Below are 13536 nucleotides of genomic sequence, written 5' to 3' on the forward strand. Positions count from 1 at the left end.
TGCAAACCCTGGCATATCACATGTCCTCTGGTGGGGGAGGAGGGGCTGACTGTAGGCTGGGCAAGCAAGAACTAGGTCCTGAGGAGGCGGGAGAGCAATGCCCCTGGCCGGCCACAACCAGAGGGGCTGAAATCACCCCCCAGCAGAACCATAAAGCGATTTGGCCATTTCTGGTCATATTAACACGCTTTCAACAGGCATAAAGTCTAAATATTCTGAGTAGTTCTGGGACAGAGGTTTCAAGGAAAGAAGTACAGCAATAGACTTTGTTAATGATCTGAGCTTTCCCCAGGGAGGTCCAGCCCACATGTGGAAAGGAGGCACTTCCGTGGCCCAGAATCTTGGGAAAAGCAGGGGGCAGGGGCTAGGTGGAAGAAGCCACGGGCTCCTCCTCTTTGTGCCTGCATTTACTGATGGGGTCCCTTGGCAGCATCAGCTCCTGGATCATAGCGTACGCAGGACATTGTGGGGAGAAGCAGTTTTTCTGAAAGAAGAAAAGGCACGCCGATAGCTAACAAAAGCAATGAAGGTGAATCATCTGAGGAAAAGTCATTTCATAGGACAAGGTGGGTTGGGGGCTGGGGGGGGCACGGAAAAAAAGGCAAAAAGGAGCCTGACTGCCGATCTCACAGCGAGAGCGAAGGCTATGTAGTGTTAAGAGGCCAGGGAAACTACAGGGCCTGCCTTGGAAACAGCAGGAGAGGTTGATGGGGACTCACCGCCAGGGAAAGCCACAGCAGCCCCACGGGGCCCTTGGACGCGCTCTTGGATTTGGCGAATTGTGCCTGGTACTGCACCACTGTGAGGAAGGCCTCCAGCCCCACCTCTGTGATACGGTTTCCTGGAGAAAGGAGTAGACGAGGTGGCCTCGGGGCGCCAACCACCTCCTTGCCGACACCCTGCTAACCCCTTGCTCCTCCAGCTCACTCGCCTGGACTAACACCCGACCTGGTCCTTCACCCCAACTCTCCTTTTTGTCTCACTTCCCTCCGTCTTTCATCTTGTTCCTCTGCTCTCTAATTGCCTGACCCAGAGCCCGGACCCGCCCCTGCCCCAAAGCCCCATGCAAGAGGGCCTTCAGGTGACGCCCAGCCGCTGGAGAGCCAGGTTCTGCCCCATGGAGCGCCATGGGGGCGACCTTGTGGCCGCCTGAGGAAAGCAGGGGGCACTGGCAAACGTACGGAGAAGATTGAGGTGCAAGAGGACCTTGTTCCCAGGCATGAAAACTTTGCCATCGCGGTGCTCCACAGGTTCCAGGAGAGGGTTGACCATCTCAGTAGCTTCCCCAACCAGCTGCTAAGGCAGAATACTAATTGCAGCAGAGGAGAGGGGAGCTGGTCAACAGGCCATTCATTCATTCATTCAACATACATGTTTTGAGGGCCGGTTATAGTCCAGGCTTTGTCCCGAGTGCTGGAGATACAAAGATAAATTAAGCCCATACCCTCAAGAAGCAGCTCTGTGCGGGGAAGCCAGAGAGCTGAGACTAATGCAGTCAGTTGGAGCTGACAGAGGGAAGCAGAACTGGGGGCGGGGCAGGGGGGCACAGGAGAGGGACAGCTAGCCAGGCTTGGGAGTAAGTCTATCCTGCAGGAGATGGCCTGGGAGCTGGCGTCTTGGTAGTGTGTGGTCCTTATCAGATGAAGAGGGGAAAGTGCCAACAGGTGCAGAGGTGTGAAGTAGTGTTGGCATTCAAGTTCACTATTTTCTAACAGGGAGATCAATGAGGACAAGGGACTGCAGGGAGATGACACTGAAGGCAGGATGAGAGGAAAATGCAATCATCCCGGGGAGAAACAGCAGCCTGGATCAAGGCTGAGGCAGGGGCTGAAAACCGGCACAGGGAGGCCACCCTTGCCGGCTTTCTCCACCTGACTTTCCCCTTTTGTAAGATCTTCTCTTGGATCCTAGAGAAGACTCCTAAAAGGGGAGGGGCCGGTCCCTGCCTAGGGTGGGGAGGTCTTGGAACACAGGCATACCTCGGAGATGTGGGTTCGGTTCCAATAAAGTGGCTTCCCAGTGCATATAAAAGTTATGTTTATATTACAGTCTAAATGTGCATTATGTCTAAAAAAAGCAAGGTATAATACCTTAATTTTAAAATCCTCTTGCTAAAAAAAAAAATGCTAACCATCGTCTGAGCCTTCAGAGAATCAAGGTAGTAATATCAAAGATCACTGATGACCATAACAACTGTAATAGTAATGAAAAACCCTGAAATACTGCGAGAAGTAGTATCAAAAGGTAGCCCAGAGACACAAAGTGAGCAAGGGCTGTTGGGGGTAAAAAAAAGGCACCAGAAGACTTGCTTAATGCAGGGTTGCCACAAGTCTTCAATAATCTGAGTCGCAGTGAAGCAAAGCACAATAGCCTGATGTATGACTGCGTGGGTGCACGTAGCCCTCGAGCAGCTGACTCCACTGTGGGGGCGGGTGCTACGGAGTCAGCAGTCCAGGAAGGTTTTCAAAACAAGGGACCAGTTGGTCCACGTTGAAAGAGAAAAGGGAGGCTGCAAGGGCAAAGGGGAGAGGGTCTAAAGTTGCTGTGCACAGCGTGAGGGCAGTGCCACGATCAGGAAAACACCCTGCCCCCCGGAGAGCTGCTGGCAGGGCCAAAGGGCTCTGTCCCCTCTGCAACTGTGTGAGCAACTGTGAGTGTGCTGGAGACTAACAGATGGCATTTGGGGAGCAGACTGAGTGGAGGCAAGGATCAAAAATGGGGCTCCTAATAGAAGGCGAGGGGCACTGAGCTCTGTTACCCCTGCAAGCCCAGGCTGGGATAGGAAGCAGGCCGGACCGAGGGCACACGCCAGGTGAAGTGGCTGCTGCCACAGGACAGGAGTGGAGACTCCATCCCAGGAGGGGCTGGGGGCCTGGACCCCAGGGACGTGCTCCCCACCCCACTTCTCCCAGCCTACCTCAGACTCCATGAGGATGCTGCGCTTCTCTTTGCTCCCAGTCTTGGCCCCCTTTCCCTTGCTTAGTTTCTGCTCAGGGATGGTTACCTCTGGAGTAGGAAGAGGAGCCAGAATGCACAGGGCAGACCTCTGACACCACCCAGCTTCCCCAGAGAAAGGCTGGGGCAAGGAAGGGGTCTCCTCACACTGTGGGTTTGGGTGCAGCAGAAAGAGAGCTGGAGGGGGGCTCCAGCCAGGCAGGGCGGAGGATTCCTCCTCTGAGAGCGGAGCCACAGGGGTCCAGCCCAGGGAAACGGTGTGGAGTGCAGTTTGTGGGCTGTTTGGGGTTTCCAACAACATCCCCAAGACTAGCTCAGGGCAGGCTCCTCATCCTGCCTAGGGCTGCTCTGTCCACGCCCTGCCGGCGGGTGCCAGCACTTACTCCCCTTGCCTGCCTTTGCGGAGTCTTCTTTCCTAGGGGTTCCTTGTGTAGGTGACTGCCCAGGCCCTGACTTCTCCTCTTTCTTCACCACTTCCTGTGGAGGATGTAAGAAGAGAGATGAGAGTCCTGCCTCCCTGGGGGATGGGAAGCAGCTGTGGGAAGAGGTCGGCACTAGGACCCTGGGGCTGAGATGGACTTCAAAGGCCTTCCAGCCTCCACCCATCTCCTTTATCAAGGAAGCTTCCTCCCCTATTCCTCCAGCGCCCGAGGCTCTGCTGCCCCCAGCATACCTACCCCCGACTTCTCCTTTTTCTTGCCCAGACCCTTGGGTGTCTTCACTGTCTGCGTCTTGTCCTTCTCCACCAATGCAAAACTGCTGACCCCCATCAGCTGATTCTTGTCACGCTCTGTTTTGGAGTCCCCGTGCCGAGAGGTGGAAGGCTGTGCTCACAAATGGGATGGAAGAGGAAGAAGCTAGTGCCTCTTCCCTTGTGCCTGGGTGGCAGTCAGGCTGGCAGCACCCCCATCCCAATCTCCCTGCCTAAATGCTAACATAATGTGTTTGGGACTCTTACGGGGCATTTTGGGAACAAATAGCAGAGGGATCCAGAGATGAGCTTGGGGGTGGGGGTGGGAGGGTGGGGAAGGTAGGAAAGGCATTCCGACACATACTGAGGGGATAAAACTGTAGCTAACATATTTTAAACTAAATGCCAGGCACTTTTCCAAGTGCATTAGCTGAATTAACTCATTTAATCCTCTCAACAATCCTATGAGGTAGACACAGTTATCCCCATTTTACAGATGAGGAAACTGAGGCCCGAGAGGTTCAGTCACACGCCCAAGGTCCCAAGCTGTTTTGTGGATGAGCCAGATTCCAAGTCCCTGCGGTCTATAAATCTAGTCCTTTCTCTTAACCAACACACTCTGCCGTCAGCGGAGTGGCTCTGCGGTTAGAAACCAAACTTTTGTTAGATGTGTGCTGAGGTCGGAGAGAAAAACGGTCACAACACAGGGAGAGAAGACGGGTTAGGACACGTCCAGCCGTCTGAAAGCGGCCGACCTGGGAAGCGGTTCAGCTCTCCGGCTCCGGGGGCTCCTCACCGATCGCGAGCGCTCCTGCGAACCTTTCTCCAGCAGGAGGCGCCGGCGCTCCACCACCTCGATATGTGTCAGCTCGAAGGGGCGCAGGACCTGGGACGGGGCGGCACCTGGCCATCAGCCGTCCGGGGAGCCGGGACTGGGAGCGGGGGAGTCTCTCCCCGGCCCCGCCCATCCGGCACACCCACCTCAGCCAGCTTCAGGGCGCCCTTGTCCTGGATGCGGTTGTGGGCCAGGGACAGCCAGAGCAAGGAGCGATTGAGCCGGAGGCCCTGCGGGGGCGGGAAGGGGCAGTGAGCCAGCCGGCTGGCGCCGGGCGCCACAGCTCGCGTGGGACCCTGCCCGCTGCGCACGCACATCCGCGATGTAGCCCGCGCCCTCGTCCCCGATGTGGTTGAAGCCCAGGTTGAGCGAGACCAGGGTCCGGTTGCAGCTGTGCAGCGTAGACAGAGCCTGACCCAAGAGCTGCGCCCCGTGGTCGTCGATGTTGTTGTTCCGCAGAGACAAATGCGCGATCCTGGGCAACGGGAGGGAGAACTCGGGTCACGGGAAACCTGGGATCCTGGGCGGTTCGGTAACCTCGGAAAACTCGGGGGCATGAGGAGGGCCATTCGGGTCTGAGGGTGGAGGAACTGAGGGTCCTTGGGGAGGTGCTAGAGGGACAAGGCAGGGTGGGAACTAAGGATGACGGAATGGGGGACGAGCCCAAAGAAAGGGGGTGAGGGGAAGGAGTCTCACGTGCTGTCTGCTGCCATGAGCTTGTGGTAGGACTGCTCCGGCAGTGGGTTCCCCTCCAGAGACACCTTCCTGAGGGTGGGGGAGATCTGAGACCCAAGAGGCACCACTGAGGCCAGGTGAGGGGAGGGGGCAAAGAGGGAGGGTGGGGCTCTGGCAAGCAGCTTGGGAACATGCCCCACCCCCAACTCCCTGACACAGGAAATTATCTGTGACCCTTCTCCAGACTAGAAATCCAGAAGTGTGCCATACGAAGGGGTTGCTCTCCAGAGTTAGTGACGGGAGCCTCTCAGATGACCCCAGTGATCCCCACTTCTTGGTATCCATGCCCCAGTGTAATCCTCTCCCCTTGAGTGTGGCTGACCTAGTGACTCACTTCTAATGAATAAGAGATGAGAGGTCACTTTCAAGTTTAGGTTACAAAAAGGCTGTGGTTTCCAACTGGGGTGCTCTCTGGTACTAGCTGCCGGGTGGTGAGAGCACCCAGATGACCTAAGGAAAGGCTCACAAGAGGAGGCACTGCAGCCAATCAGCTGCCACGTAAGTGAGCTTGGCTGCCGATGCTCCACCACCACCACCCGCATCCCCCAAAACGACGGCAACCCCAGCCAACAGCAATACTGCAACCCCACCGAGACCCTGAGCCAAAGCCGCCAGCTAACCCACACCTGGATTTAACTCAGAAACTGTGAGGTAATAAACGTTTGTTGTTTGAAGCCACTATAATTTGCGGTAACTTGTTACACTGCAACCCAGGACGTGACCCCTCCACAGGGCAGTGGCTTCTCCAACAGTACTGACAGGTTGGAGGTCTTTTTCCAAGTCACAGCAAACATGGAACTAATGGCTATAAACATCTCTGTTAAAAAATTTCTCCCATGGAAAAAAAAATTCTTTCATGATATCTGCCCAACATTTCAGCCTAGCTCATCTAGCATCTGAACCTGACTGCATTTATTTTTTATTATTTTATTATGTTGATCTGACTTATTTTTACATATTAAGATGAATTCAATAGTTTTTTTTTTTTTTTTTCTCTTCTGCTGGCTAAATTGTTTCTAATTACCCTGATAGAATGAACAAAGAGCTCCAGCTAAAGGAGACAAAAGCCCTGCCCTCAAGAAGCATCCCTTTCATCTAAGGAAGACAAGTGGGGAGGCCAGTGATGGTGGGAGGGTCTGTAAAGCAGAAGTCAAGGGTGCTGCTGCTGCTGCTAAGTCGCTTCACTCGTGTCCGACTCTGTGTGACCCCATAGACGGCAGCCCACCAGGCTCCCCCATCCCTGGGATTCTTCAGGCAAGAACACTGGAGTGGGTTGCCATTTCCTTCTCCAATGCATGAAAGTGAAAAGTGAAAGTGAAGTTGCTCAGTCGTGACCGACTCTTAGCGACCCCATGGGGCTCCTCTGTCCAAGGGATGTTCCAGGCAAGAGTACTGGAGTGGGTTGCCATTGCCTTCTCCCAAGGGTGCGAGGGGAGCCTCAATAAAGAGCAGCCAAATCAGCTGTGTTCTTTCTACAACAACCACGCCTGTAGTCATTACTTCACACTTTGCCCTGACTCCCTCCTTTACAGGAATGCCCCTTCCGGTTCCCTACCTGGCCTCTTCCTATTCCTCCTTCAAGGTTCAACTTAGTACCTCCTCCTCCAGGCAGCCTTCCATGTCTCCCATAAAACATCCACCACTACAGTCCCCACATTGCCCTGCAGTATTCATTGCTATGACCTTTTCCCTCCCTCCCAGGACTGCTAGTTCCTGTAGGAGAAGAACCAGCCCCTGGTTCAGCGTCAGAGCCCAGGCAGTGAGGAACCAGGGAGAGACTGGATGGTGGCAGGACTGATGAACAGGAGATGAAATAAGGCCCCAAAGGTAGGCTTTTTAGGTGCTGGTGTAGACAGAAAAGGGGACCCTACTGCTTGTCAGATGGGAACTTCAGAAGCCCCACAGACACTAGCAGCACCCTCTTTCCACAGGGATGCCAGCCCAGGCCACAGGAGCTGGAACTTGTCCCCCTTGTTCCCAAACTGCTCCCTTCGGACCACCCAGCCAGCCCGTCTACCCAGGTCTCCTCCCGGCTTGCCTGTTCCCCTCTGCTGACCTGAGCGTGGATGAGCAGAGAGGCAGGAGGGCGATGAAGGTAGTCAGGGTCTTATCAGTCAGCCCCACTTTCCACAAGCTGGAAACGGTGGGAAGCACAGAATCGCAGCTGGAGCATCACCTCCTTCCCATTTGCCCTCCCCAGCCACAGCCTTCCTCATTCCCCTCTTCCCTCAACTCCCCAGGGTCTTCCATGCCCCTTCCGTTCTTTCTCCCAGGCCGCTAGGAGCCTGCCGTCCCCACTGGCCTCCTGCCCCTCCCGCAGCCTCGGTCCCCTACCCCCATGTCCCCTCACTTGATGGCCTGCAGCTGGCTGAGGGAGGGCAGACACTTCGAGAAGATACCCAGGATCCGCTCCTCAACCTTCCAACCTGCGGAAGGGAGAGAAGGAAGGCACCTCGGGCCGGAGGGGTACGGTGGGGTGGGGGACGGGGGGTGGGAGGGGCAGTGCGCGGAGGAGGCCTCACCGCGAATGTAGATTTCCTTCACCGACTTGTCCTCGGGCTCCAGCTCCACCTGGATGGTGGGCCGGAAGAACACGTATTTGCTCTCCAGGCTGTTGAGGCTGCAGGACCCCGACAACCGCTGATCATCTGGAAGGCAGGGAGGGGTGCGAGAAGCCGGAGAAGGAGGGAGAGGGCACAGTCACCGCCCCGGGCCCCACGATCCGGCCAACGTACGGGTGCCAGAGAGGCCGGGACAGCCCCCACGGAGAGACAGGAGAGCCCCCGCAACAAACCCCCCACACCCGCCTCCCCACCCACCCCCTTGAAATCCACCCCCCTTATTCACACGCACAATGCCCTGCGTACCCTCCGTTCCGCCCGCCGTGAGATGGGAGGCTGGGGATCGACGCAGTGGCCCTGGCAGACACCCTGGCGGCTCCGCTGTCACTCACCTACTGTGGGCTTTTCCGACGTAGAGGCCGAGGGGGCGAAGGTCGGCTGCGGGCGGGGTCGGGTGACCACTTTAGGGAAGTCCGTGTAGCCCCACCGCGTGCAGAGCTCAGCGAAATCTACCTCGAGGATGCCAGTGCACTGGTACTCTTCTGCAGGGGCGGGGACGAGAGTGGGCGGGGAAGGGCCGGGCCGCACGGAGCTCGCCGGCTGGAGCACAAGGTCGCCACCAGAGGGCAGCAGAGACCAGAGGACGCCGCACCCAGCCCTGCGTCCCCTCCGGCCTGGGATCCGGGCCCAGCGCTGCGTTCCCACGCTCGCCTGCGCGGGGCTTCTGGCCTCGGGGCGGCCCGGAGCCCCTCCGTAGAGGCAGACATCCTTACGGCCATTTTTAGCATGTAAGATGCGTTGTAGAGACCGATACTGAAAACACTTGACAAGAAACAGGGGGAAATCAAGACCTGGAAGAAAGGACTAACGGGCTTGGAATGTCAACAAGGCGGGTGCCTCGGCTCCTCCACCCACCCCGTGAGTCAAGGCCGCTTCCACTCCGGCTGTCCGCTCCCTGGGGTTGGGGGGAGGGGACCTCTGCCTCCCGAGCCCAGCCACCTCCCCTGTTCCTTCCTTGCGGGGACTGCCCAGGGTCACACTAAGAAAGAAGGCCCAGGCCTGATGTGAGAAAAGGAAGGAACCCACAAGGACCTCTCCAACTCCCCACCCCACTCCCCCATCCCTACTCCCCCAACCTGACAGGTAGACTGAGGCCAAGCAGGGCGGTAGGCTTTATTTATTTAAGAAATATGGATAGAGCCCGTACTCCTGTCCCACACTGTTCTAAGTGCTTTGGAAATCTTAACTCATTCAGGAGTTGTAGTAATTCAGGCAGATGCCCAGCACTTCCCATCCTGAGGGGTCTGCAGGCCTGAGGTGTCTGAGTACCCAAAGATGCCTGCTCTTCCCTGCTCCTACATGGGCCTCCCAGCAAGAAGTGGTTCCTTGAGATGGGTAGGGGTGTCCCAGCAAAGGGGACACTCTGGAGGCAGAGGGTGGACTCGATGCCGGCCCTCTCTTTCAAGTGCTGGGCAGCCTGGAGACCCCGCAGCAGCATCACCCAGGCCACAGGCTGCAGGGGCTGTGCCCAGAGAAGAGAATTCCTGCAGCTAACAGCGGGGATGCTGCCCGCAGGGTGTGGGCCACTGGGAGATTGTGTGCTCAGTACGGGGAGGGCAAACGAGAGGAGGCACTGGGAAGTGAGGGGGAGCCCCTTGTACAGCTGGCTCCTGCCTGGGGCCTGCTTTCCCAAGCTCTTCTCTCTGCTGGGAGAACCCCTCCATCCTTCCTTGCTTCACTCACACCATCTTCTCTAAACAGAGATTCTCAAACTTTAACAGCTGTCTGTAAGAATCATCAGGAAAGCCTGTTAAGAATTTCCTGAGCCCCATCCCTCCTGGATTCTGATCCCATAGTCTAAGCAGAGTCCATGAATTTGCATTTCCAACAAGCTCACTGTGCATGTCCAACTCTTTGTGACCCCATGGACTGTAGCCCGCCAGGCTCCCCTGTCCATGCGGATTCTCCAGGCAAGAGTACTGGAGTGGGTTGTCATGCCCTCCTTCAGGGGATCTTCCTGACCCAGGGGTTGAACCCACATCTTCTGTGTCTCCTGCATTGGCAGGTGGATTTTTTACCCACTGAGCCACCTGGGAAGCCATAACAAGTTCACAGATGGCGCCAAAGATGGGCCAAGGAGGGCACCCGAGAACCCCGTTCTAGAACAGCATGCCCCCAGTGATGGAAATATTCCACATCTGGGCTTCAGCTAGCACCCACTCAGTGGGCAGCATAGCCCTGAAAGGGCCTTGCTCCTACTTTGCTCCCCTCTCACACTCCCTCCTCACGCTCACTGTGAGCTCACCTCACCTCACAGCTTCTTGAAAGGAAGCCGCCAGATGGGGTTTTCTCTAAATCTGTAAACCTTGTTGCATCTGCCTTCACTCTGCCCTGTGTGAACCCGGCCCCAGCGCCCCTGCTAAAGCTTCTGTGACCATGCAGCCGGCCGTGTCCTGTTATCACTCCCTTTCTGTCTGACTTCTCTGGCTCCTCTGTCAGCTCCTCTTCCTCTAAGATCCCTGAGGCTGGGTTCTGAGCCCATTCCTGTCTCTGGCTCCACTCCCTCCCTCCCCAGGGGAATCTGTTTTATTCCCAGGGTTTAAATGCACCCAAACAGCGGCTCCCAATTCACATCTCCAGACCTGACATCATCTCACTGCACCAGACCCTTCCATCCAGCTGCTCAGCCAACACCAACCCTTGGAAATCTCTCACAGGCTCTTCCTTCGTGCATGCCTGTCTCCATGGATGGCCCTTTAACCCATCCCACAACCAGTACAGAAACATGGAATCGTTCTTGCTACCTCCCTCACTTCCCCTCCCCCCACCATCCACTACTTCACCAACTCTTTTTCTACCATGGAAGTATTTTTCCAAGAAGCCTAACCCAGCTCCCCATTACCTTCCCCCAGCTACAACTGTCTGTCACCTGGGCTATTAAAATGCCTCGTAGAGGGAGAGGCTGGGATGATTTGGGAGAATGGCATTGAAACATGTATAATATCATATAAGAAACGAATTGCCAGTCCATGTTCGATGCATGATACAGGATGCTTGGGGCAGGTGCACTGGGATGACCCAGAGGGATGGTTCGGGGAGGGAGGTGGGAGGGGGGTTCAGGATGGGGAACATATGTACACCCGTGACGGATTCATGTTGATGTATGGCAAAACCAATACAATATTGTAAAGTAATTAGCCTCCAATTAAAATAAATAAATTAAAAAAAATTTTTTTAATAATAAAATGCCTCATAACTCATCTCCCTGCCCCCATTCTCTCCCTCTGCTACTCCATTTCCCACACAGCAGCCAGAGTGGGGTGTGTGTGTGGGAGTGTATGAGTGTGGGTGTGTGTGTGGGTGTGATGTAGCTGGGTTCATATCTATAGAAGATTCTAAACTGTCTTGTTTTTCTTCTAGAAAATGCTCTTTCTCCAGCTCCTATAGCTCCCCTCCCACAGCCACCAGCACTGACAAAGAGATGGCACCTGACCAAGGTCTGATATCAGAGTGTTTTCTCCAAGTTGTTTTTCTGTGAGTCCAGAGATCGCAAGTTCCTGTCTGTCTTCAATGCAAAGCTGGTGGTTTGAATCAAGAAGGCTTCCAATCAATTCCCCTTTGTGGATAATTAGTTTGGGTTGGGGTTCTATCAGTTGCAACATAAAAAGCCACACTCATATGCATACTTTTCCAATGATGTTCGTTTCCTAGAGAATGTAAATTCCATTCCAGCTGGACTGTGTCCATCTCATTCTGTCTCTGTCGGACCTGGCTACAGAGCAGACATCAAAGAAGTAATTGTTGGAATAAATGTCTATAAAACTCAAAGTCACTCTTGGCAGTGCCCGTGCATCTTCCCATCACTCCCTGGACCCTCTTCTCTCATACAAATTGGCACATCTTATTGTATTTGTCAGCATCCCAAACCAGTGTGGGTTCTTTAAGATCAAGTTCAATACAAACATCTGCCAAGCTGGGTTGCAGGAACTGTGCTGGGACTGAAACTGTGATTCATATCCCAGGATGGAGCAGGGCACTTGAAATGGGTGTGGAATGTATGTTTGTTGAGTGAACAAGTGAATTTGCAGTTTATAAAAATACTCTCACCATCACCTCCATTGTGCCTCCTCACAATAGTCAGGGCAGGACTTCACAGTACAGAGAAGAAACAAGCCTAATAACACGTGAACACCCAATAGTGTGACCACTTACAACACTCTTACCACGTGCCAGGAGCTATTTACATTCACATACGGAACTTCCGCCGGTGGAGTCCTTTTCCACACAGCACTCCTTAGCACTAGAAATTCTATTATTATTTGCTAGTATTTGGTAGCATATTATTACTACCTCGCCCGCTAGTGCCTGACTCAACGACGACGCCCCATCCAGTCTGGCTAATCTGAGGGACGAGTGGCTGGTGGGAGTGCGTGGAGCCGAAGCCTAGAGGCCTAACCCCCTAACGCCGTCACCAACGTACCAGGGTTTTTGGGCTCCTCCTCGCCCACCGGCGGCAGGACGGTCGCCGGCTTCTCCTTGGCCCCGCGATCCCCCTTCTTGGTCACTGCACCCGATGATTTCTGGATCCCAGGACGCGGGGCCCTGGGTGACGTCGCGGGTGGTGCGCTTGCCTCCCCTGACATGCCTCTGCCGTCCGCAGCGACTCTGGGGACCCTCACGGGGGCGAGGAGGCAGGACCAGACTCTGTAGGGCTTGCCCTGGAGGTGGCTGAATCGAGGGTCTCTACTTTCGCCTGCACCAGCTGGACCCGCCTGCGGTGGCGTCGCCTCCGCGTCCCTCTCCACGACAACCGCGCGAGGTGGGCCGGTCCGTGGGCAAAGGGCAACCGCGGAGCGCACGCGAGGCCTAGGGGGCACCATAGAGTCACTAGTAGGAGGCGGTGCCCGGAGGGCGGAGCCACGGAGGAGGACCCCCGGGAAGGGCGGAGTCAGGGCAGAGTGAGCCCGACTGGGCGGCAGGGGGTCACAGGAGCAGAGGAGCCCGGGAGGGCCGCACCCTGGGGACCCAGTGCGAAAGGAGAAGAACCTGGGCGGGGCTGTGGAGGAGGGAGACGAGTGGATCCCGGACTGGACCCGACCGGACCAAAGGAGGGGGCGGGGCTAGGGCGAGATCAGGGCGGAGAGGTGGGGCTGGGGGGTCGGGCTAGGAGCCTTCCAAAGTCATCCGCGAAACTGAACCGGGGGAAGCCGGACGTCAACTCAGCGTATTAGGGGTCATGGCTGTCGGAGGAACCTAGGAAAGAGTCCGGGCAGGGACAGATCCAGTCTCCGGGGTCCGCCCTCCTCTCCTGTAAGGAGAGGGCCCTTGGTGGAAGAGTCCCAGAGAGATCCGCAGAATTGGCGAGTTGGCGTGGCTGTTGGTTTGTAATCTCGACCCCATTTATTTAGCTTCCTGGAGGTCTGGGGACTTAGTTGATCCACTGAGTTAAGGAGGCGGGTCACGCTTCCTAGAAAGTTGGATTCAAAGTCCTCAGGTAGTCTAGACGCTACTGGGCCCCCGTCTGAGTATACCCTCTCCCTGTCCCCTGTGCTCTCCTGCCCACTCCATTCCATCCCCTACCCCACCCCTAACTACTCCCAGACCTTCCCGCCTTTGAGCTTTTGTGCTGTTCCGCTGTAGAAATTCTACCCTTTGGGAAAGGCTTTGACCTGCCCAGGCTTGTAGCTCTCGGAGCAGCAATTTGCCCATCTATCTTAGCATTTGCCAGTATTTACCATTGGTACCTTTAACTCACTCGG

General features: G+C 55.7%; 1 protein-coding gene and 1 long non-coding RNA gene across 9 annotated transcripts; one reads left to right on the forward strand and one right to left on the reverse strand.

The window, feature by feature from the left end:
• Positions 1 to 194: 194 nt before the first annotated feature.
• Positions 195 to 12804, reverse strand: LRRC71 (leucine rich repeat containing 71). Of its 8 annotated transcripts, none has more exons than XM_005203693.5 (16): positions 12258 to 12793; positions 8170 to 8319; positions 7739 to 7864; positions 7567 to 7642; positions 7273 to 7350; positions 5178 to 5246; positions 4797 to 4956; positions 4628 to 4711; positions 4443 to 4532; positions 3633 to 3779; positions 3339 to 3432; positions 2918 to 3006; positions 1372 to 1413; positions 1182 to 1296; positions 720 to 841; positions 195 to 484 (listed from the first exon to the last, which is right to left on the reverse strand). In XM_005203693.5, the coding sequence occupies exons 1-16, from the start codon at positions 12655 to 12657 to the stop codon at positions 365 to 367; spliced, it is 1962 nt and encodes a 653-aa protein (XP_005203750.3). In that variant the 5' UTR covers positions 12658 to 12793; the 3' UTR covers positions 195 to 364. The 8 variants fall into 8 exon arrangements, 7 of the variants coding, with proteins under 7 accessions (XP_005203750.3, XP_005203751.3, XP_010801205.2 ...); XM_005203694.5 differs by having other exon boundaries at positions 1182 to 1293; positions 12258 to 12792; XM_010802903.4 differs by lacking the exon at positions 5178 to 5246 and having other exon boundaries at positions 12258 to 12795.
• Positions 8317 to 11609, forward strand: LOC104971464 (uncharacterized). Its single transcript, XR_805333.4, has 2 exons — positions 8317 to 8695; positions 11198 to 11609. It is a non-coding gene; the product is annotated as an uncharacterized lncRNA (long non-coding RNA).
• Positions 12805 to 13536: the final 732 nt, after the last annotated feature.

The sequence above is a fragment of the Bos taurus genome, chromosome 3 (assembly GCF_002263795.3).
Source record: "Bos taurus isolate L1 Dominette 01449 registration number 42190680 breed Hereford chromosome 3, ARS-UCD2.0, whole genome shotgun sequence".
Classification (NCBI taxonomy): domain Eukaryota; kingdom Metazoa; phylum Chordata; class Mammalia; order Artiodactyla; family Bovidae; genus Bos; species Bos taurus.

Bases quoted from the DNA above. Each gene is read 5' to 3' on its own strand.
- LRRC71 (XM_005203693.5), bottom strand. From the start codon at position 12,657: ATGGTGCCCCCTAGGCCTCGCGTGCGCTCCGCGGTTGCCCTTTGCCCA. The intron at 3,007-3,338 runs GTAAGTGCTGGC...TTCCTACTCCAG, and splicing joins CGCAAAGGCAGGCAAGGGGA to AGGTAACCATCCCTGAGCAG. The intron at 1,297-1,371 runs GTATGTTGAATG...ATTCTGCCTTAG, and splicing joins ATAACCGGCCCTCAAAACAT to CAGCTGGTTGGGGAAGCTAC.